Raw genomic sequence first — 23,044 nt, 5'->3', positions numbered from 1 at the left:
ATCAGCCAGAATTGAATGACACGGAAGGAATTAGCCCTTGGCTGTGAGTGATTGCTGAATGCACCCTTTCCCAGCACAACCTGCTCTTACACCATAGCTAATGGAGCTGGAAAAGAAAAATCTGAGATGTTCATGGGAGGGCAAGAAAGAACAGCTTTAACAATGGGGTGTTTGTGGTCTGTGGTGGCTGTGGTAATTGTAAGCAGCGTGCCTGTGAGTGGAGCAGCAAAGGGTGGGTACTAGTAAATGGCTTCACTTTTTCAGTTGCTGCCTTTCACATGCTTTTAGTGTAGACTATGACTACTGATAGTGCTACATCAGAAGTAGTGGGAGGGCCTTTTGTGTATCGGTGAATGTAGGTAGTTGTCGGAGTGGCTGGCAAAATAGAAATATTGGAGCCTGGGAGAGATCTGCATCTAGAATTTCCTGAGCTCTCAAATGCCTTCAGGTATTGTGGTCACTGTCTGAAATTCTTCTCCTTTATTCCAGCTTTGCTCAAGCCAAGGGCCTGACCTTTCCGCTTTTCCTCGCAAGAAAACCTCAGTGTAAAGGTCATTGACTCCTCCACCTGACTGCTGTCTGTTTAAAGTGTTTGTTGTAGGGACATTGCCAGGAATGTAGCATTGTTTCATTAAACATTTAGAAATAGTGATGCAGCAGAATCAAGGTAACTAAAATCTGAATTGAGAAGGGAACGTCCGCCTTCCCTTCTCTACCCATTGTTTTCCTAATTTCCACCTATTTATATTTTCATTGACCTCCTGTCACACTTCTAGCTTCTTTCCTTCCTTGGAGATTTCAGAACAGCTATGGCCTGTGGGCCTGATGCAGCCCACCAAGCCATTCTATCTGGCCCGCAGGGCCCCTAAAAAAATTACAAAATTAATATTAATCTGCCCTGGGCTGCCTGTCATGCGGCCCTTGATGGCTTACCAAAACTCAGTAAGTGGCCCTCCGCCTGAAATAATTGCCCACCCTTGAGTTACGGGGTCTCCCTGTGCCTGAAGAAGGGTGCTGATGCCCAAAAGTTTGCAAGGAACTTTTGTTACAAGTAATCAGTTGCTCTAATACAAGAGATCACATCTACCCAAAGAACCTTGCCTGCCAATGTCCTTAGACCAAAACGGCTACAGCCAAAAACCCTGCAAGGTAGAAGATGCAAGTAACTTTGCCGTTGGACTTTGGCTTTGTGGGTCAGATAAAGCATAGCACGGATGTAGAGACCTCTAGGAATAGGATGGCAAGGGTTTCATTCGTAACTCTTCAGTTTAGCATATTAGAGTCTCTATTTCCATAGCTGGAAAAATGAATGCTACAATAAATGCTGGCTTGGCGAAGAGGTTGCCTGTGCTTAGCTGTCTGGGAGGAACTAATGAGCAGAGTTAGAGACTGTAGTTTGTACTTGGCATCTGTGAAGAGCGTGTTGTAGAAGTGAAAGTTGTTTCAAAATAAACCACCGACAATCACAGTTTGATACTTATTCAGAAGGTTTTACTTTGGACAGATTCCAGCTTTCTCTAATCAGATTGCTGGGACCAGGCCCTTAGGGCCTGATTCTTCTATGCCTTGCAACTCATATATCCATTTATACATGCACAAAGGGGATGTAAACAGTGATTGAAGTAGGGCAGGGTTAGTTCTTGCTGCATCAGGCAGGGAACTGTGGGAGCTCTCCCTTCCTCCACCCTCCTTAATTTAACCTGTGTTGTAAAATGCTACCATTTGGATTACCTAGTGTTTTATATTAATTTTGCATAAATGTACCTTGCGGGAGCATTTACAAGGCAGTCTTTAAATTTAACAGTGGCCTTGGAGAGTTTGGGAATGATTTTATTGGGATGGGATGTGTGTGAGCCAATCCAGGCTTAGCAAAGCATATTAACAGGGAGCATATGGTGAAGATGGTTTGTTTTGTAATTTTAATAATCTCCCATAATAAGTACATTTATTTTAATAAATTTAATAATGTAGGTGTGGCTGCTAGTGATAGTTCTGGTTAAGGTTGCCCAGTGGTCTCCATTATAAACCTCTGTGTTTATTTGCTGATCATTTTGCAGGACTTCAGTTGTTTGGGCTTAAATTTTCCATGCTGTGTGTCAGCTTTGGGCTGAACATTATTGCACAGTGTCAGCCCTGCTGTACAATATCTTAGCAATTTCCAAGGATGAGATAAGGGAAAATGTCTCCCACACCCCCATGTTAACTTAAAATCACGGTGATTTTAGCTAGGGGAAGCAACTAGACCTGGGAATGAATGGGCCAACGGGAAAGACAGAAAGGAGCTTCCCTTCACTTAGTGTTGGATGCTCATTACTTCTGCAGACCACATTTCATGGTCTCAAGCTATGTATGTAAAAGTGAGAAACACGCAAGTAGTGTGTTCCTCCACCTGGCAAAATTTTGGTTTAAGTGACTTGCCTGGTACCATGTGGAAACTCCATGGTTGAGGTGGGGAGAGAATCCAGTTCTCCAGGGCTCATACAGTGGCCTTAGTCATAAAACCTTCCTTTATTTTCTGTCAGTTCTGTGTCTGATTCATGGCAAACCTTTCAGCGTTTGCAGCAAATGAAGTAGGAGTTCTACAGACAAGTCTCAGTCAGTAGAAAACCGTGAATCACCATTAAGGCAGGGTGGAAAAAATAGCATGTGATTATGTAATCAAAGGCAATCATAATGCATCTTCACAAGGGGGCTGAATTAAGGGTAGCTCAGCAACCTTGATTCTAGCATTTGCTAACTTTCAAGTGCTTGACTTTGCAACCTTAATAATGCTCTTCTAATGTAGATTTTTGCATGTTATTATGTTTAAATAGTGAGCTATCCTGCTGTGCTGCTATACTTAATGGAGTTACTATTATTGTGGACTACTTTGCTCCAAAGTTCGGGAGATGGCTTTGATTGCTATTGTCTAAACAAACCAAAGCTATTTTGGTTTTGTACAGAAGAAAATACATTGGGAGAGTAAGTTGGAGGTTGTAAAAGTTGACAGATTGAGAGTGCTGGCTGCATGGAAGTAAGCTAGGTGTTTTCTAGCTATCTCTGCATCCTGACCATCTATTCTGGGTGGATATTACTAGTACCGCCTAACATCTGTGGTGGGCAAGTTATCTGTTAATAACGCTATGATCAGTATACTTAGGACGCCTGAACTGGATTTGGTGATAAAAGACCAGTGTTTAGTTTCTGCATTGCAACCTAGCATTTTATTCAAAATTATGGTTTGGGTCTGCCATTGAATCATATTGCATGCACTATGTGAGAGAGACCTATTTCTGTAAGTGCATTTGGTAGTCTAAAAAAAGCATTCAGATCAGAAATGTGAGTGAACAGCGGTATGCGGTGCTCATTTCATGCTGAAGTACAGTAATACACATTGGAAATGAAGGCTTATTGGAAAAGGTCATGCAGACAGTTCTGCAGAGCCTTCATGGAGCAGTAATGAGTCATGAGGCGCCTTCTCATTAGATTTCAATAGAGGGCTTTCATATTTTGTTTTTATCGTTCCACATACTTTGACCCTCTTTATTTTATGAAGATGAGCTCTTAGCCTAATGGCAAGACCACGGGGTTCCAGCAAGTGTGTGTAGTGAGCGGTCAGTTCATCATGCCCATTTTCCCACTCCTTTCTTCCATGCGGTGTCCTTTGCTCTCCTCTCTGTACTTGTCCTTCTCCTTTCTCCTCAGTTTTCAGTCTGCCCTTTCCAGGCAGGCTTTCCGCTTTTGCTGTAAGTATCAGTTTAATATATAGCAGAACCTTAAAGCATTTCTGGTTGCTGATATGTGAGCCGCCAGCAGTCTGCACTCTGATGCTGCGTATTGCACGGGCATGTAGAAATGGGCCTTTGACAGTTGAAAGGAAAGGTGTGTGTGTGTGTGTGTGTGTGTGTGTGTGTGTGTGTGTGTGTGTGTGTGTGTGTGTGTGTGTGTGTGTGTGTGTGTGTGTGTGTGTGTGTGTGTGTATTAGGTCTGGAGCAGCACAGGGACGTTTCTTGGAAGACAGCTTATGGGATTGGGCTGAAAACCCCCTTTGTGGGGCACATCCCTCTCAGTTCCCAGATCCTGAACACGCAGGGTTGGTGAAGAGACACAAAGTGGAGCCTTTCTCTGGGAGATGCCACCCTGGGTGAAGACTGGCAAGTCCTACGCACATGGGGAAGTGCACCAGGGCTTGTGACAGCTCCAGGCAAAAAGAGTATAAATCTTTTTGCCTGGCTCTCCATCTCATGCTGAGACATGAAAGCATGTTCCTCCAGTGCACAAGTGTGTGATTACAGATTGATAACTGATGGGGCAAATTGCATTATTCATTACGGTTGGGATTGAATTGAAATTGTGGAGGGCAATTTTCTCTCTCACACTTCAAGGTCAGATGAGAGTATTTACCATTCTCTCTCTGTTTATCTGCGAATGCAAATTGAATTTGGTGATTCAAATTGATGAAATGTTAGAAATATAAAACTCATCAGAGGCGACATGGAGAGAAATTACTGGGTAGAGCTGGCCGGTGGCTTCACCAGCTCATGTGCAGGCCTTTCCTTTGATTAGTAATTATTTCAGGCTTTTGGATTTTTTCATTTTCAGTTTTGTTTCAGTTGTTTTGATTTTTGTTTTCAAAGAAAAAACGTGTAATGACACTGAAGCATTTAGAATCTGAATGAGATGGGGGTAAATAAAGCCAGCTGCAGAGAGACGTCTTGCATCACTACTGTGCGAGGCAGAGGTTTTCTCTGAAACGTCTTCCTTGTGTTTCCACCCCCCCACTTCCCACCCCTTTCAATTCCCTGCCTGCACAGTCTTGCTCCTTTCATGCCCAGACTCTCTGGGACCCTTAGCCCCCAGGGGCTGGAGCAATATCTAATGGAGAAGCAGCAGCAATTCTTTTCTTTTTTTCCTTTTCTTCCTTTTTTTTTTTTTAACCACTAAGTATGGTATATTCCCCATAGACGCAATTTCTTTCCTTATAGATCCATGACCAGTGGGAAGAGGGAGAAGAAAGTCCAGCCTTCACCTCCAGTCAACATTTACCAATGGGATTAAATGCTCAGGGATAACAGTGCTTGAATGCCCAAAGGGACTGAGCTGATCACAGGTGGCTAGCTAAAACTCAGGGTTGGAAACCAGGAGCTGGGGTCTGTCCCTGGCTCACTGTGACAACAAGCCACTGAACCCTTTTGCTGAGTGTGCCAAATACTCCTTAGCCCAGGCTGACGAGATGAGACATGGTGCTGATGTGCCTCTTGTTTTCTCTGCAGCTTTGGTTGCATCACTTACTGTCTCTCTTTCCTTACCATTGCACATCTGGAAGCAGTGTGTGTCCTGCAGATCACATAAGGTGGTAACATTTTATTCAGAAACCAAAATATCCCAAACTGGAAGCTCTTGTCTTTGAGACTTGGGGGGAAAAAACCCCCAGTGCAGTCATCTCTGGAGAGTTCTTGCTCCTGAAAGTTTTGATTTTGGTAGAAATTAGTGGTGTGCATATTTCTTCCATCAGCTCTCGTTCCTCTAAAAGAAATCACTGCCCATACATGTCATTTACCTTGTCAGATAAATACATGCTCATGCTCGATTGCTGGTGGTGCGTGTGCATTAGTCTGACAGCGAGTCCCATATTGACTAGCAGATTAACATTGGGATTGGAGCTGCATTGTTTCAAGGAGCAAATGTGTTGGTTCATTCTGGAAAGTAATCTTTTTCTAGAGATGCGTTAGGCCCCTCTTTAAATAGGGCCTGTTTTGCCTTCTGATTGCCACTGTGGCCCTTCAATCCATTGCCCTGTGTCGCTGGTTGTTGTAACAGGGTGAAACAAAGATGGTGTGTTGTCCGTTTCCATGGGAACGGTTGCATTGTAGCAACCAGATTGACCTCCTAGTGTAAGGAGGTGGAAGATGCCTGATGTAAATTGGCTTCTTCGCGGAAATCATTATAATTTCTGTCAGTTTGGGGACAGAAGGAAAGGCTGGAGCGCCTAGATTTGTGTTCGTTCCTGCTCTGTGACTGAATGCCAAGTTCACCTTGGAGGTACTGAATCCAAGTTTGATATTTTTGCTGCTGGTTAGACAGCAAAACCAAATATGCACTCAGATGACACCCGTTCGCTGTGCATCAATAAAGCTCCAAACATCAATATGCTCTTTACCCACTTCATCTATCTACACAAGCCAAATAATTCTCTTTACAGGTTTTCTTTATTTGCCAAACCACTGTGATTCAAGACTTCTTCATGCATAGGGCAGTGCATGGGCACAAGAACTGTTTGCTTTCAGGTGACTGGTGGATGGAAACCTCAGTGGAAGGGTAACTGAAAAGGTCCAGGGTGGGTAAATGAGTTAATATTGTGTGGGCAGGTGGTGTCTCGTGGAAGATGATCAATACTTGAGAGGGGGAATAGTGGGTAACAGGCACACAGTCCCTTCCCTCCTGACTCCTTTGCAGGTTATGTTTAATGTAATATTTCATAAGCTGTGCAGTTAGGATTTTCTCTAGCTATGAAGATGATGCAGCTGAACTGCCTGACACCGTGATTTTTAACTTCAGATACTAGAAATGTTAGCTACCGCTACTTCTCCTTACAAAAGAGGGGGAACTGAGTCGCGCACAGGATGGAGTTACTGGCTTCACTAGCTGCCATGGGTGCATAGTACAGCAAAAGCACCTTGGTGGAGAACAGCAGAAGGATGCCAGAATGGTAGTGGCTCCTAGGGAAGTGTCTGCAGAAGAAAAAACAAGTCATAGAAACAATATTAGACAAGTAGGGTTAGAAGGGGCCTCAGGAGGGTCATATAGTCCTCAAGGGAGGATCATCCCCATTTAAATTTTAAAATGCAGAGGAGAACCTGGACTTGTTGAATATCTCGAATCGTACATCTGTGTTAGGAGGGAATCTGAAATGCTTTTAATATCAATACGTTCTTCTTCACCTTTTGTGCTGCAGTCTGTCTGCCCTGGGTATGTTGATTCAGGCAGCTTGGTTGCTCCTGCAGTATCCTGGCCCTGACCTATCTATTTATTTTTTAAGTAGTACTCAGTGTCTGACCACAATTTGCTTCCTCATAGGAAAGATTTTTCTGTTTTCCTGATCTTGACTGCTTCTGTTTTCTTCCTCATTACCTCTCTCCTTTCATCCTCCTTCCTGTTTGTCTTGTTCTTTTCCCTTATATTTTTGCCTGGTACCTGTTTGATCATGCTTGTTCCTCTCATGCCATCTTCCTGTTCCAGATGTTGCATATTCCTGCCACGATGATTTAACCAGATGCAGTGACACTTGCAGAAGAGGGGGTCACTGCTCTCTCAAATCAAAGACTGAGCTATTTATCATCCTCTCATTAGACAGGACTGAATGGGTTGGGGCTTTGCGGCTGGGCTCCAGGGAAGAATATTCTTTTATTATGAAGTAGACCCTGTGACATGAACCACTGGTGGTGCTTTAATATTGGTTAGCAAAACTGGAAGGAAGAGCCAGGAAAGCAGATGCTTCAGTTTACTCAAGCCCTCTATTTATCAGTTTCCCTTTTGTTTGGGTCTCTCTGGTGTTTATGGGATTTTTCCTGCCATTTATAGATGGGCAAATACTTTGGCAAGGCTGTATGTAGTCTGGATGCAGTTGGGGGGAATTGCTTTCCTCCAACATATTAATTGCTGTCGCACATCTGGCTGTCTTCCCTTGTTAATTTGCAGAACGTGGCCTTAGTCTGTGTAGCAGTTGTGTACAAATTGCATTGCTGGCTCCTTTAGGTTTTCTTTGTGAAATATCTCTTACATCGTTCCCTGTATGTTTGCACAGTTCTCATCATATCCATATTATCTTGTTTGTTGGTACAGTGGCTTTTGATGCATACGGCCCTGGCATCATGCCCCCTTGCCATCTTCTTTGAAATTGCTGCGTGACCCCTGCAGTCCCTATTTTCACTGTTGGCGCACTATGGCTAGCCCTCTGATCTTTTCCAGAGTCTGTTGTACAGAATTATATTTCTAGCTTTCTGTTTGCCCTCTCTGGTAGATTTTGCAGCGCGCGGGGCGGAAGAGGTTACAGAAAAGATAGGCTGGAGGCAAGGGGTGTTAGTTTTATCCATCACTGGAAGAGAGCTGACAGCTGCTTTTGTCATGTGTTGAGATTATTAAAATTTATCTTATAGCTTCTGTATTCTTTGTCCGTCTTCATTGTTCTCAGCCTTTCAAAGAATATTCTGGCAAATGAAATATAATTTAAGATTACATGAAAGTGGATTGCAGAATGGAAGAGCAGAGTATGAAGAGAGCTTCTCACCAGCTTGGGACATGAGAGACCGGCACTTCGTTCAGTGGGCTGAGGGACGAGGCTCATTAATTCTGATAAACAGAAGCGACTTTTTCACTTTGAAACCATGAAAGCTTGCTTTGAACTTGCAGAGATTTTTGAAAATGCCAAGGTGCTCGGGGTTCAGCTGAACCATGGACCTTTGGGGTTTAATTTTTTATGAGTTTTTAAAAACTGTTTGGTTTGAGGTGAGTGATTGGCATTAAAAAGCCAGTGTTGTCATTGGCATAGAAAATAATGTCTGGGATAATAACATAGTACAAGTTGCTGGTTTGAACCTGATTTTGAATCCTGCTTTTTGTCACTAGGGAAAGTAACTTTAATATTGGCCAGCTAGTTCATACCGTAATACCTGGAAAAGTTACCTGTCTGCTCTTAAGGACGAAGAAAGGACTACAATCACCTTTGTTTTGGCAAGTCCAAAAATGTGGCGTGTTGGAAAAATTGTTAGAAGCTTGAATGGAAGATTTCCTACTGGTCAGTAGCCCATTGTAGCTTAAAGCTTAATCTTCAGAAGTGGAACATGGTTACTTACTGCCCGTTGAACAATCGTTCTGATGATGCTTACATTTTGGCAGCAACAACTGATCCCTGCGTTTCATCTGAGGTTGGAAAATGTAAGCATTATTGAATGCGAGAAGATATAGATAACCTGCACACTTGTCCTTTTGCTTTCCTCTTAGTTGTGTCCAATTCTGCAGTTTAGAAAAAAGGTGTGCCGTCTCTAAGGTAGATGCATCACAAAGACATTTCATGACTCTTGACTAGATTCTACCAAGTTTCCTTTTTTTCACTCTGAATATCAGGTCAAATCTGATCAGCCAACCCACTCAGGACTTATAAAAATAGTTCACACTTAGAGGGATTAAAAAAAAATATGCTACCAAAATTTTCTGCAGCAGTCAGATGTGAGACTCTGGTTCTTTGAATGTTTGATCCTATAGTTTTCCTCTAGTCCGACTTGACTCAGGGCTGAAGCTCTTTGATAGAATATAGAACTCAGGTCTGGAAGAGCTGTTTATTAATTAAACTCACCAATAGCAAAGAGAGAGAGGATTTTTATATCATAACATCATTTATTGTACGGTATTTGGTGAAGGTTTGCATTGATATTTAATTTGGGCTGTAACTAATTAACTTGAGCAATCCTTTGATTTTTCTTCTTTGAATTTTGCTATGGTCCTGAAATAACATTTGAAGCATTAGCACTTTTGAGACTGGTAGTTGGTAAAGTGTGTGTCTGCACAATTTTCAAAGGACCTGATTAACGCTGTACGTCACAGGTAGTTTGTTCTTCCTGGGTTTCCCACTGTTTCCTTGTGACATGTTCCTGGGTTGTTCTCAGCTTTTCTCGCAGGATCCTTGTCCCTTTTTCACTGTGGAATGACTGGTGTCTGTTTGCTGAGTTTTCTGGATGTTGGCTGCTATGGAAACACCTTTTTGATATAGTTTCTCTCTAAATGCTTGCAGAGCGCTGTCCTATAATGGTGGATTTATCTGAAAAATGAGCACGGTGAAAGCTAGATTCTGTCTGCTACGACTGGGGAATTCTGGTGTTGCTGACTTGGGCAAACGCTGTTCTATTAAGAGCTTTGGCAACTTAATTTGGGATGTTTAGCCTGAGGTTTTATCTCCACTTACCTGTGGCTGCTGCCAGAACTTCTCATGGCAGGCAGCAGTCATCACCTCCAGGCTGGCAGAGCACATGCACGTCCTCATGTTTCTGGTGGCTCTGTGTGACTCGACTCAGGAGTTGCACTGCCGCAAGGGAAGGGGCATCTGGGGAAGGCTGGAAGGAGCATGGTGGCCAGCAAAAGATGCTGGCCTGTGTATTGGCACCTTGTGCTGGACGGTGGTGGAGCTCTACTTCACTCTGCAGAGGTGGTTTGAACTCTGCCAGCAGAAAAGGCGGCTCCTGTGCCACCGAGGGGCTTTGGCTGTGCACAGCTGGAACAAAATTTAATGGACTAGACAAGGCCTGAGGTTCGGATGGAGAAAGAATTGCTCCATCAGTGAGAGGCAGACGCTACTTCACATTCCATCACCATAGATACCGCTGCTGGGCACAAGCTTCTTTTTGTGTAACTAATTAATTAAAACAGAATCAGGGAAATAGTGGTGCTCTGGTAATTAAATTATCCATTTTTAAATGCAGATTTAAAGCCCTTTTGATGAACTTTCCCACCTGAATACAACAATGAAGAGTCTATTTCACAGTCCTTGATTATTAAATTGGTCTGTGAATGGTTCCAAATTGAACTGGAACTTTAAATAGTCTTTTAATTCATCTAATGCCTTAAAATGCATAGTCGTCTTCAGAGGGAAGGAGTGCAGGTATGGAAACTGCTGCTTGGAGAGTTCTGGTCAATTCCTACATAAATTTTCCAAGTAGCACAAATTGGTGAACCAGCAGTGCAGGATGTACTTAATTTAGACTAAGAGCATCTTTAAAGAAAAGTGCCATTTTCCTGATGCATCTAAGCAGCATGTGAATAATGGCACTATTTCATTTAAGGGTGTTTTATTTACTCTATTTTCTTTTGATTTATGATGATATAAACACCCCTTTGAGGCTCTGGCAGATTTTCTTAGGTTGTTCTGTTTTTCTCTCTGCTGGAGAGGCAGAGCTTTGATGCGTCTGCCTGACAGCGCCATTGGTTTTGATGCGTTGAAGTCTGCTTGAAGACTTGTTGGTGCACTCCCAGTCCCCTTTCAGGGCCTATTAACGTGGTAGGTACAAGTGGTTTTGTCCCCTGTGTGTGATACTGTCATCTGCCTCACCTCCTGGAGACACTATGGATAGGTGCTCCGGGGCTACAGTTTTTTCCACGAATCAGTCGTGTTTGTTGCCTGCGTCTGCTGTACTGCATAACTGTGTACCGGTGCTTCCTGGATAGAGTGGTTCAGCTATCCTGAGTGTCCCAGCAGGTGGCAAGAGTACCCGTGGGGCATGCACCCAGAATGACTCAAAGAATATGTAGAGTATTGTACTCAAGGGTTTCTTCACTGAAAGCTGGGAGGAGGTGGGAGAATTGGCTGCTGGGAGCTGGCCATAGTCTTGTCCATGTTGCATCCTGTGTGTTGTTACCCAGCCACAGGAAGATAGCTCTGTGCTCACCCTAGGTTGTTGTCAAGAGCAACACATGGGTAGTTATCAAAGATACTAACCAAATAGCTGTCTTTAGATGCAAACCATGCGCAGTGGCAACTGTGACTCCAACTGGTTACAAAGGAAAAGGGTAGAGTGAAACCCCGAGACTTGTGTTGTTGCTGGAACTTATGCATGTATTTAACAAGTTTAGTTTAATATGCACTTGAGAGGAGATTTGCTGATTGTAAAAGATTGCTGTTTTTATATCTTGTATGTGCATAGTATAAATAGAGGTGGTGCTAAGCTCCACGATTGGTCATTGAGCATCTTCTCTTTTTTTAATAATGTCCTTCCAAGTAATGCTGATAATGGCAATGCAGTTTACAGCTGCATATGGGCATAGGTAAGATGACACCCTAGGTCCCATTGCTGTTGCCCCATCCTCCTGGTTTTGCTGAGGCGGTGTTAAACCTCACGAGTTCATTCTTTCTCTCTCTTTCTTAGTGCCAGGATATTAGAGAAGGCTCGACAGCAGCTACAAGAGGAGGTATTACGAATCCAGAACCAGTTACTGGACGAGAAGAAGAAACGTGAGCAGCACGAAGCTCTGGTCAGACGCTTGCAGAAACGAGTGCTGCTCCTCACCAAGGTACAGGTTCTAGACCTAGGTTATATGCCCTTCTTTTTGACCTACATGCTCTTCCTGGATGCCCTTTGGTTCTTGGTTGATCTGTTCTCTAATTGATACTAAAGTACTGCCATGTGTGCTCCAGGTCTTAGGTACTAGAACAATGCCATGAGTTTTGTCTTCGGTAATAACTGTACTGGCTTCATTACTGGCATGCTGCAAGTTGTTGATACGTAAGTGATACGTCACTTAATCTCATTCTTGGCATCTGCAAGTCGCGTTATCGTTGGCGTACTTATGTCACCTGAGCCACTGAACGGAGTTTATCATAATTCTGATGGCTGCCACTCCCCTTTTGCCAAATAGAATAAAATGGCTGCACCGCATGGAGGACAAGGAAGGCACTTTCCTCTTATGTTGAACCAAGTCCTTTAGAATACAGTAGAAGGAGTTAAAGCAGTTGAGTTTTAAAAAGTTAGTTTTAGTATGGTGCTTCCTTTGAACCCGCCTACAAAAATCTTTAGCAGCATGTAATTTTGATTAAATTTGGTAGGATGAGTCAAAAAGCCTATAGAATATTGATAATTTTATATTAAATTCTGTAACACTCTTCTGTAAGGGAAGATTATTATTTATTACTTCTCTGTTGCCACAGAGGTGTGCACCCAAACCTCCCCAAACCACCCAGGCCTAACATCACTCATCTGAGCAATTCCCTTGAAGCCAGTAGGTTTTCTCACATGAGTAAGCTTACGTATGTGCTTGTTTGAAGGTTTGTGATTGCTGGGGGAAACAAGAAAGTTGGGAAAAGACAGGTGGGTAATAAGATGCTGTTATCTCAGCTGAAGGAGGCCGAACCCAGCAAGAAGTCACGAGTGAGTTTTGATCAACAAATGTCCTGTTTAGACCGAAGGTTGAAAGTTATGACCTGGGAGGAATGGGAGAAAGGGAGAAGAAGCATGCTGCTGCTGTTTCAGGCTTTAATTCTGAGTGTTAACTACAGCCTCTTGATTTTGCTTTAATTGTTTTCTGCCCAGTTCTGTAATTCTGTGTCACTGCTGAGCCAAAGAGGCTGTGATGTATGGTACACTAAGCAAGGCTTGCTGGAGTGTGAAGCAGCTGTTTTGCAAGAGGGTATTATTTAAAATCTTTCTGGCCACAGTATTTAATGCCATGGAGAGTCCACTAAGTGGGACGAAGAAAGAGCTTCTCTCGCTTTTCTTGACATGTCAGGGAAGGCATTGCATTTTGAGTGGCTGGCAAAGCTTTTGCACTGCAACTAGGAAAGGAAACCTCTGCTCCCTTGGGTTCACCAGAACTACAAACTGCCAACCAGGGCTTTTCCTGCCCTCCATACGTTTCTGGTTTTGTTGTCAGTCCGTCACGATACAGCTGTGGGTGTAGGCCGATCTGGGAAATTCTGGATATTCTGAAGAAGACGACAGCTGGCAGTCTTCTGATATCAATAAATACAACCTTCCCGAGGCTTTTTAGAGCGTTTTAGACTTGAGCAAGCATTTAGAAAGGATGCCAGAGACAAGGCTTTTTGTGGGCGATAATCTTTTATTAGACCAACTACCTGTTTGGGATCAACTTGGACAAGTTTTCATATGTACTGCATTCTTCTTCAGGTCTACCCCAACCATGCAGTTGGTCCAGTAAAAGATACTGCTCCCAAAAATCTTTGCTTCTCACCTATTTTATGGATTATCATGGCTACATCATTCCAGCACTACCACAATTTAGTTAAAAAGTAATTACCCAATAGATTAATAAAATATTTCCTTTGTAACCTATTTCCACTCCTCAGCAGATGCCCAGGTCTTATGGTAGAACAGGGTACCAAGTTGGTTTTTAACATGCTGGACAGAAAAACTGTACTGTCCTTGCAACTTTATCATGGAGTTGATGGTATCCTTATTTCTGTGTTGAAGCGATGGGACTCTTGGTCTTGTTCATCTCGGAGGTGTTTTTTCCCAGAAGAGGAGAATGGCCTACCTGGGTTCATAGCAAATGCACTTGGCTTCTTACAGTATGAGCTTTCAGTGGACAGTGTAACTCCTCATCTCATTCCTTTAAAGGAGAAAATGCACATACATCTCTGAGAAATTAGATTCTGTCTAGGGATTGCTTGAGTTCCTTGGGAAAGCACTGCTGTATTGTGGTACTTGGGCACCGTATCTTCAGTGCTGTTTCTTCCAATGGTTGCTCTACCCAGTAAGAATCAGGAGAGGTAATTTCATTCAAGTTTAAAAAAAAAAAAAAAAAAGAAAAAAGTTCTTGTGATTTTAAAATGAGATTGAGCAAATATATTGCCTGTTAAAAATAATAATTTTACCCTGAAAGCTTATCACCTAGAGTGGTATTTAATCATCTAATTAGTGGCATCAGTAGTAGACTGTGCGGCTGTCTGTGTCATCGAGAATGGAAAAAGGCAGAGAACTTAATTTGTCCAGCTCTTTATATTGAACCTTGTGTACCTTGTTAAACAGGATTATGGAAATACCATTTTAGGAGAAGCTTCCTTAGATATGACAGTCTCAGTTGCATCCTGATATATGATTGTATCTGGCCGCCTGATAAGGCGAAGAATCGGTTCTATTCTAAGCAAAGAAAGGAGTACAATAGACCCAGCCAGTTTAGCAAGACTCAGTGATGGTATCTTCCTCTTTTTGTAGATCCAGGCATATCTGGGAAGTCACAATTTGATTTCTGTTTATCACTTTTAAATAAAAGTCAACCACAAAACAAATGTTTCCCCATCAGAGTGGTTCCTGCTACTTAAGTAATAAAAGCATCCACTCCTCCTTGACACAATGCTCAGGAGCAAATTGTTTTGCTGTTCTTATCCCTTTTTATACTTCTCATGCGAGTTACCTTACACATGACCATGTCTGATCGTAAGAGTTGGAGGAAGCGGGAAGTTAAAAAGAGATTGGATAATTTTTCCTTTTTTTTTTTTTTTTTTATGGTCCCCCTTCACACCTACATGGCTTGGGTCTTTCTCCTTATTTCACCATTTGTCATCGTCCATCATCTCTTAGCCTCATTGGGGTGCTCTGATCTTCCCATCATTGCTTCCAATCTTTCCTTCCTCTGTTTTGGTCTCTATGCCTACTTTGGGCTTCCTTCATCTTTCCTGCCTTGCTTCGGTTAATATTCAGCTTTAGCATAGTTTTCAGTACGTGCCATTTTCATGAATCAGCCCAAACCTCCATCTTCTGTTTGGGTTGCATGTGTGAGGCTTGGGAAACAAGTACCTAGGTTTCAATCTTATGCTAGTACTTAGAATTCTCATATTTATCAAACTATGCCAGGGGAGTAGGTTTAAGCATGTGAGCCCTGGCTCCTAATGCTAATACAGTCATTATGTCTGTGCTGAGTGCTTTGCAAGTTGGGGTAACTGTTTCCAAGACAGGAGTGCAATTAGTTTTTGACATGCATATGTTAAATTAAGTGTCAATGCTAGACTTGGGCACCCTAGGGTTTCTCTGAAATTGATGGTGTGAAGGTGCTTTCTGGAGTGCTGTTCTTCTCGCTTTATGCTGGTAGATGAGAAATGTAATGTTTGAAGGGACATACCTGCTCATTTTCTAGCTGCCTGAGTTCTGCTTGGCTGGGCTCTGCTGTGTGGTGTTTAAGATCAGAATTTCCTGAAACTTTCACTTTTGCTGTAGCTCTGATGCCTTTCCACAGGTGACAGGAAGGGTGGGAGGTTTCCCTGAAGTCCTGAGGAAAAGGCACAGCTTGACTTGATCTTGTCTCTTCCCTTCTTTTTCTGATTTGATGCCAGATTGGCTTTGAATGCCGTGTTTACCAACGTAACTTTGCCTTTGACTCTGCTGTCCTTAAGCTTGTATGCATTTCTCTCTCTTTCTCCTTTTCAGAGAGCTTTGCACAGAGCTCAGGGTACCTGTTTACAGAGCGGGCTGTAAAAGGCAACACCACTGCTGCTGGCTTTGGGTCTTTTAGGTTCTTTTTGGTCTCATGGCGCTCAGGTGAAGTACCTGAAGATTGGAAGAAGGCCTATGTGGTACCCATCGTCAAGAAAGGGCGGTAAGTAGATCCCGGGAATTACAGGCCAATCAGCTTGACCTCAATCCCCGGTAAGATTCATGGAGAAGATGATCAAGGAGACCCTTCTGGATAAGCTGACTGAGGGCAACATCCTGAGGGATAGCCAGCACAGGTTTGTTGCAGATAGGTCTTGCCTGACCAGTCCCATCTCCGTCCATGACCAGGTGACATATCACCTGGACAAGGGAGAAGAGATTGATGTCAGATATCTGGACTTTAAAAAAGCCATGACCTCCTCATGGATAAATTGGCCAACTGTGACCTCGACTGCACCACAGTCCAACGGCTGGGAAATTGGCTCTGAGGTCAGACCCAGAGAGTAGGGGTTGATGGTAGCAAATCATTATGGCACTTCGTGACCAGTGGAGTCCCCCAAGGCTCTGTCTTTGCACCGGTTCTCTTCAACATCTTTTATCAGCGATGTGGCCGTTGGTGGCAGAAGCGCACTGGCTAAGTTTGCCGATGACACCAAACTTTGGGGCATAGCGTCCACACCTGAGGTCAGGCTAGCAATCCAGGCTGACTTGGATAAATTTACTAAGTGGGTGGATACAAACCTGATGACGTTCAATACCGATAAATGTAGGGTACTCCACCTTGTGCAGGGGGGAACCCACAGCATACTTATAGGCTCGGCAGTGCTATGCTCGCTAGCACCATGGCTGAAAGAGACTTTGGGGGTCGTGACTGACCACAAGATGAACATGAGCCACCATTGCCATGTCACAGCTGGTAAAGCAAACAAAACTCTGGCTTGCATCCATAGATGCTTCTCAAGTAAATCTCAGGATGTTATCCCCCCGCTGTACTCGGCCCTGGCGAGGCTGCAGCTGGAGTACTGCATCCAATTCTGGGCTCCACAATTCAAGAAGGGTGTGGAGAAGCTTGAGAGAGTCCAGAGGAGAGCCACATGCATGGTCAGAGGACAAGAGAATAGGGCTTATGAAGAGAGACTGAGAGCCATGGGACTCTTCAGCCTGGAAAAGCACAGGCTCGGGGGGACCTGGTGGCTGCTTACAAGTACATAAGGGGTGTACATCAGGACCTGGGAGAACGTCTGTTCGCCAGAGTGCCCCAAGGAGAAACAAGGACCAACGGTTATAAACTCCTCCAAGACCATTTTAGGCTGGACATGAGAAAACGTTTCTTTACTGTCTGAGCCCCCAAGACCTGGAATAGACTCCCTCCAGAAGTGGTGCAGGCACCTACTCTGGACTCATTCAGGAAATGTTTGGATGTTTATCTTGCTGGGATCCTGTGACCCTAGCTGACTTCCTGCTCCTGGGGCGGGGGGCTGGACTTGATGATCTTCGAGGTCCCTTCCAGCCCTAACATCTACGAAATCTATGAAATCAAGATTGTCTGTTTTTGAGAACCGTTGTTTGAGTGCTGCCAGCTGGTTGATTCAGCGTTTGCTAGAATCAAAGCCCTGATCTACCTTGTGGTAGAGGATGGCTTCTGGTGTCAGGGAGCAGGTTTGGGGACATACCGAGTAGGAGCCAGGTTGGGAAGAAAGCAAATGGTGATCCTTTGCCAAGTGTCCCAGTCTGCTCACTTGGGGGGAGTCAGAGTGGAAAGTCAGGGCTTTAGGGTATTTTTGCATCACTTTGGCATTGTCCAGGCATAGGAAAGCAGCTGGGTCCAGCCATCTGAGAATTGTCCGTGGGCTGGGGAGCAGCAGTCCTTTGTGTCCCTTGTTGCATGCTGAACCTCTGCAGAGTGGGTGGGAGGCAGCCCCGTGGGGTGCATTGAGTAAATGGCCAGAACACAGTGCGTCCTGATGAATTAAAGAAAACAGCAGCTCAAAATAAGGAGCATTAGATAACAATATGTCCCAACCCATGCAAACCCTCAGACGGCAAACTGTGTCTTGAACATGTGCTGCTGTTGTCTTACTCATTGTTCTCTTGCAAGGGACTAATGCAATCAGTGAATTAAGCTAATTTTCCTGAACATTGGTCTGTTTGTTTGTATCATTTGCTCCTTGTTTGTGGATCGCCTGCCTTTGGGTACTCTATTCCCAGTGGGAAAAGTTTTACATTTCCATTGTCTTTTCAGTGTTGTTCAACCGGATCATAAGTTCTGAGGGTAAATCTGCTTTTAGTGAGACATCATTTTTATAGTGCTGGTTTGAGTAAGAGATTAAATAAATATTGATTAACCAGCGCAAACTGATTATTCTTGCTGATGGTCCCTGGAAGGTATCTTTTCAATAGTCAATGCAAACTGTATGAGCCACTCTTAGGGCTGAAGACTGCAGAGATCCATCAGGAATGGAGCTGGGTGATTAAACTGTTCATTAAGCCTGGCAGAATGCATGCTTTGATCTACCTCCTGATTTGTTTTGTAACTGGTAAAGATTCAGCATAACACCGCCATGGTGGCTGATCTTAACTCATAGGAAGTATTTGTATTGCTTTAGGAATTCAGGCAAGTGAGTGAATTAAACCATTTAACAGGGATGTGAACAAGTTTAACCCTAAACAGCCCATCCATTATAATAAGAGCTGTAAGACTACCAAAACCAGCCCTGAAGTAGAGCTTCCCCTAGGTATGTATCCCTGTGCACTTTGGGTTGAGACTGTCAGGGCCACGGGATTGAGTTGTGCCTGCTCCCATGTGTCCTTTTTAGTACCACCCTCCCTTTGGGGGCCTATGTAACAATGGTTTCTAGGATGGTTCCTACCTCCAATTCAGTCTGCCATTTCTTGCATTTCTTCTAGTTAGTGTCCAAGTGTGCTGGCTTCTGTTTTCTTGAGTCTTAGCCTGGCCTGTGCTGAAACCCTTGCCATTGCCACCACAAATCTACCGTCTACAGATGCTAGCAGGCTCACAGCTTTTGCCTCTTTTTTCATATAGAAGAGGTGAGGATTTCTTAGGGTGATGATGTTTTAAACCAGTTGTGTAGTTGGGATAAAGTTAGATGAGCTTTTGAATGCATGTCATTCTTTGTCAGGTCTGATCACAAAAAGCCAGGCACAGTATAGGGGTTGATCCAGGAGGGGGTGTAGTGGTGCAATTGCATCCCCTGCCCCTTGATTCCTGCTCCGTCCAAACTTTAAAACCAACTGCCCGAGAAGTGCAGCAGCCTTTTTATCCAGGCAGTGCTGAGCCAGTCAATTGATTTTCATGGCTCATTATCATCTCCCTGATTCCTGCTAATCTCTCTGCACTTGACAGTTGTTAATGATCCTCTATCATTTTTAATCATTCTGAGGCTCTACTATTCAAATGATCCTTTCTTCTGCAAGTTTCATATCTGTTACCCATTCCTGGTAATGTCTGTCAACTGTTTCACAGCCCTGCAAACTGTTTTAGCTCTAATTAAAAACCTTAACTTAGGTGTGTCAGTACTAATTCAGGTATAGAAATTACTGACAGTGAAGTACTGGAGACACTCAGATTCACAAAACAAAATCAGCCTTCTTGAGCAGCTTGATAGTAAGAGACATACATTTAACTACAGGACTAATAATAATACAGTATCCTTTAACTATTTTTGCCTAGTTCGTTGTGATTTTTTTAAACTTTATATATAATCTAGCAAATCAGTGCTCATTCCCCAAGTTATTCATTTTTTTTGCTTTGATCTTAACCTGAATAATATAGTGCTAGCCCTCAAGCACATTAGTAAAGCATCTACTTTTTCTGTAACTGGAGAAAAATGTGTTGTGTTTTATGTGATGCTGTGCCACCCCATCCACACCCCCCTTTTCAAAATCCTAGATCTGCCCATGAAGATGTACACCCATCAAGCACATCTTCAGACAACTCGATGAGCTCCCCTTCCGTTTTTGACCTGAGTCAGAAACACCAACCCTTAGTTTGAAGGCTCTCCCTGGACCTGCCCCACACACTTCACAACAGGCCAGGTGTACCACAGGGACACGGATCATGAGCTGCAGGTGTGCACCTGTACCCTTTTTGTGTTTGTTGAGACAGTTGTACTGTGATGGCAGGGAAGGGTAATGGTACCAGCTTCCCCAAAAGGATTTGCCAGGAGAAAAGTGGCTTTAATTTCTGACTGAGGCTTCTCAGTAAATGTACTGGGTATGATTGCCACCACCTCTTCTTTTTCCTTAAAGCCCTGTATATAGCAAGGTATATCTTATCTCTCACACCGATGTGGAGGCACAGAGGTGAAATGACTTGGTAAAGGTCATACACTGGGGCAGCAGTGTGGTTGAGAACTGAACCCATCTCCTGACTTGGTTGCACTCTCTGCCGGGTCCTGCTCTTGCGGTTTGCTCTGTCCTTCGGAGGGCTGGTATCTGGCTCGTAAGTGGGGGATTTGCTCTCCTGCACAGTCCTCTCCTAGTGTGGGCCTTCTGCTCTGAGGTCCTGAGGCAGTCTTGTGTGGTCTGGCCAGGCCCGATCCATCATCTTTCTATGTTTCCTTTCCTTTCCATGTCCAGCACTAGTCTATTTTACCTCTCCCAATGATTTTGCTGTTCTTAATGCAAGATCTTAATCCTCTGAAGCTTCAGCCGTCTGGAACAGCTTTCCAGCATCTGTCTTGCTGAATCCAAATCTCTCTTCAGATCTCAAATTCTGAGAGAGATTTTTCTCCTGATTTTCTCCTTTGCTTGTACTTTTTCATTTTTGTCTGCCTCTGTGTTGTATTTAGCTCTGCTTCTGTATAATCTAGCTGTAGTGTAAAGCATTTGGGAATCCAGTTGTCATGACGGATGGCAATGAAAAAATGTTGCGTTCTACCGATTTGCATCAGTATAACCTTTGCGGTTTTTGAATTACATGTGTCACCCTCTTCTGCGACATGCAAATTTGCCTTATTAACCAGCTAAAGAAATGAAGCCTGATTGGCCCACCCCATTTATCATGCAAGCAAAATATAACAGTCCCTGGAATCATTTGTCTTGCTTTCCACTGTCTACAGTCTCTGCACCAGCCTTCCCATAACACAGTGATCAGAATTACACAATACTTTTAATGTCATCTTAGAATTTTGTTAAAGTGCCGAACTGACTTATGCTGATTTATACTCGTTGCTTTGCTATGTTCATTGCAACATCTTATTTGAATGCTTGACATTTAAATATACTGTGTTTGGAATGTGTGATTTTTATTTTGAGACCTTTATTAAGCATCTCCAGTCTAAGGGTTTAATTGTTACTGATAGCTAAGAGTATAATTACCTCAGTAAAATATCATGACTATATTAAGCTAATGGAAATTGGCTTCTAGAATTGGGTGAACACAAACCATTTTCCTATTTGAAACAGGCTGTTTCAAGAGAGTCACTAATATCATTTGCCAGTGCAATTGCAGAATCTCTTTATAGAGAACAAACAAGGAGAGCTGAAAGGGATGTGTTTTGCAAGGAAGCTGTTTGCAGTAGATTTAGGGAAAGTATAGAAGAAGAAGTATCATAGAAAGGAGGAAGCATCTTCATTCTGAAAAAGAAAATATTGTAATTCCTGGCATGGACTTGATGAGCCTTGAATGGGCAGAACAAATTGGTGTTCTCTCATGTGGACTTGCAGATACATACGTGGGGGAGTTTTTTATTCCTTCAACCTTACCTTCCTCTGCTTGCCTGGTTCTGTCATGTGTGTGCGCAGCTTCCATTGCAGCTCGTTCCTCCTCTTTCCCTAGGGCTGAGTAATTCTGTTTGGGTTCTTACTGATTTACCCCAGAATTACTCTTATGGACTTACTGGTTTCCTCGCTTGCTAACTGGCTCTGTAGGTAACAACATGCACACCATCTTACAGATTGAAGCCTGAAGTAGGGCATGTGTAGACGAAATGGTGGCCCTAAATTGAAACGGTAGGTTTTTAAACAGGCAGGCAGGCTCCGGGGGGGGGAATCAGGCTCGCTGCTTTTCTTGGGCAAAGCCTGCTTTCCCGGGGTGCTGCCAGGCTGCCTGCAGGGCTTCCTGCAGAGCCCCTGAGCTGCACAGAGCCCAGTGCTTCGCTCTGTGGCTGTAGGGGCAGCAAACTAAAACTCCTCAGAGGAGTTTTAATTTTCTGCACCCCAAGTCATTTAAGTTGCATTATGCCACTGAATTTCCTACAGCGGCTGGAATTAATGCCCAGCATGCCGCCAAGGTGTGCAAACACTGACACCATTAAAGCTGTGCAAAAGCATTTAGCCCACTTTGAAGTGTCGTGCGCACACGCCCCTTGTTTCGTTTACACGCGGCGTAGGCCTGGAGTGTCTCTTCTTGCCTCCTTCCACTTACCTGTGACCACTAGAGAAGTTTAAAAGTATGGGTTGTCCTTGCATTGCTGCCTTTCTGGCAGCTCTTCTGTACCATGGTAGCATTTAGCATAGCAGGTTCATTTTAAGCCTTTAATTTTTAAAAGTAAGGGAATAATTGCTGTCACAATTCCGACCTTGAAGTTTCCCCATATGGTGCTAGCAAGGTTCTTACTGGCACCATGAAGTTTCAGCATATAGGAGAAATATGAGGGTGGAGCAATTTGCTATGCAGTGTGGAGCTCAGCTGCAGAAGGACTTTGTGCTGGCAGGTGGATGTAAGCAGGCTGAGAAAGATGAACAGCTTCGTGGTTCTTCCCTGCCTTCCCCTTTTGAGGGGTGATGACTTGAGAAGGTTTGTAGTAGTGACTAGCCATTGCTCTGGGTCACCTCTATGGAGAGGCTGTAGTGGAGAAATTATTCTTCTCCCTAGTCATCTTTTCTGCTGCCCAGTGCAAGTAGTGTGAGTTTGGCTTTTGCATCAGTTCCCACAGTTGCTGTAGATACCTAATGCTTTCATTATAGAAAAGTTAAATGACTTTCCCTAGTTTCAGCTTTCTAAACACAGGGCTGTCCCCTCATTTCTGGTGACAGTGTATCTGGCAGTAATTTAATTAAGAGACTTTTAAATTTATTATACACCAAGATAAGCAGGACAAATGCATGCTGTGTCCCACCTGCTGGATCTTGTTTTCACAGATTTTGGAATATGACCCCCCCCCCCCGAACAG

The 23,044-nt window shown here is 43.6% G+C and overlaps 1 protein-coding gene across 5 annotated transcripts in view; it reads left to right on the top strand.

Annotated features, from left to right (window-relative positions):
- MAD1L1 (MAD1 mitotic arrest deficient like 1) overlaps window positions 1–23,044 on the top strand; it is a 582,466-nt gene that overhangs the window by 172,594 nt on the left and 386,828 nt on the right. For all 5 annotated transcript variants that reach the window (XM_019512951.1, XM_019512948.1, XM_019512950.1 and 2 more), the window contains one exon: window positions 11,892–12,036. In XM_019512951.1, coding sequence (XP_019368496.1) covers window positions 11,892–12,036 — 145 coding nt within the window. The remainder of the gene's footprint in view (window positions 1–11,891; window positions 12,037–23,044) is intronic.

This window comes from Gavialis gangeticus, unplaced genomic scaffold, assembly GCF_001723915.1.
Source record: "Gavialis gangeticus isolate Ggan-Ray unplaced genomic scaffold, GavGan_comp1, whole genome shotgun sequence".
Lineage (NCBI taxonomy): Eukaryota > Metazoa > Chordata > Crocodylia > Gavialidae > Gavialis > Gavialis gangeticus.
Note: the sequence above shows the minus strand (reverse complement) of the source record. Positions and strands in the feature narration are given on the sequence as shown.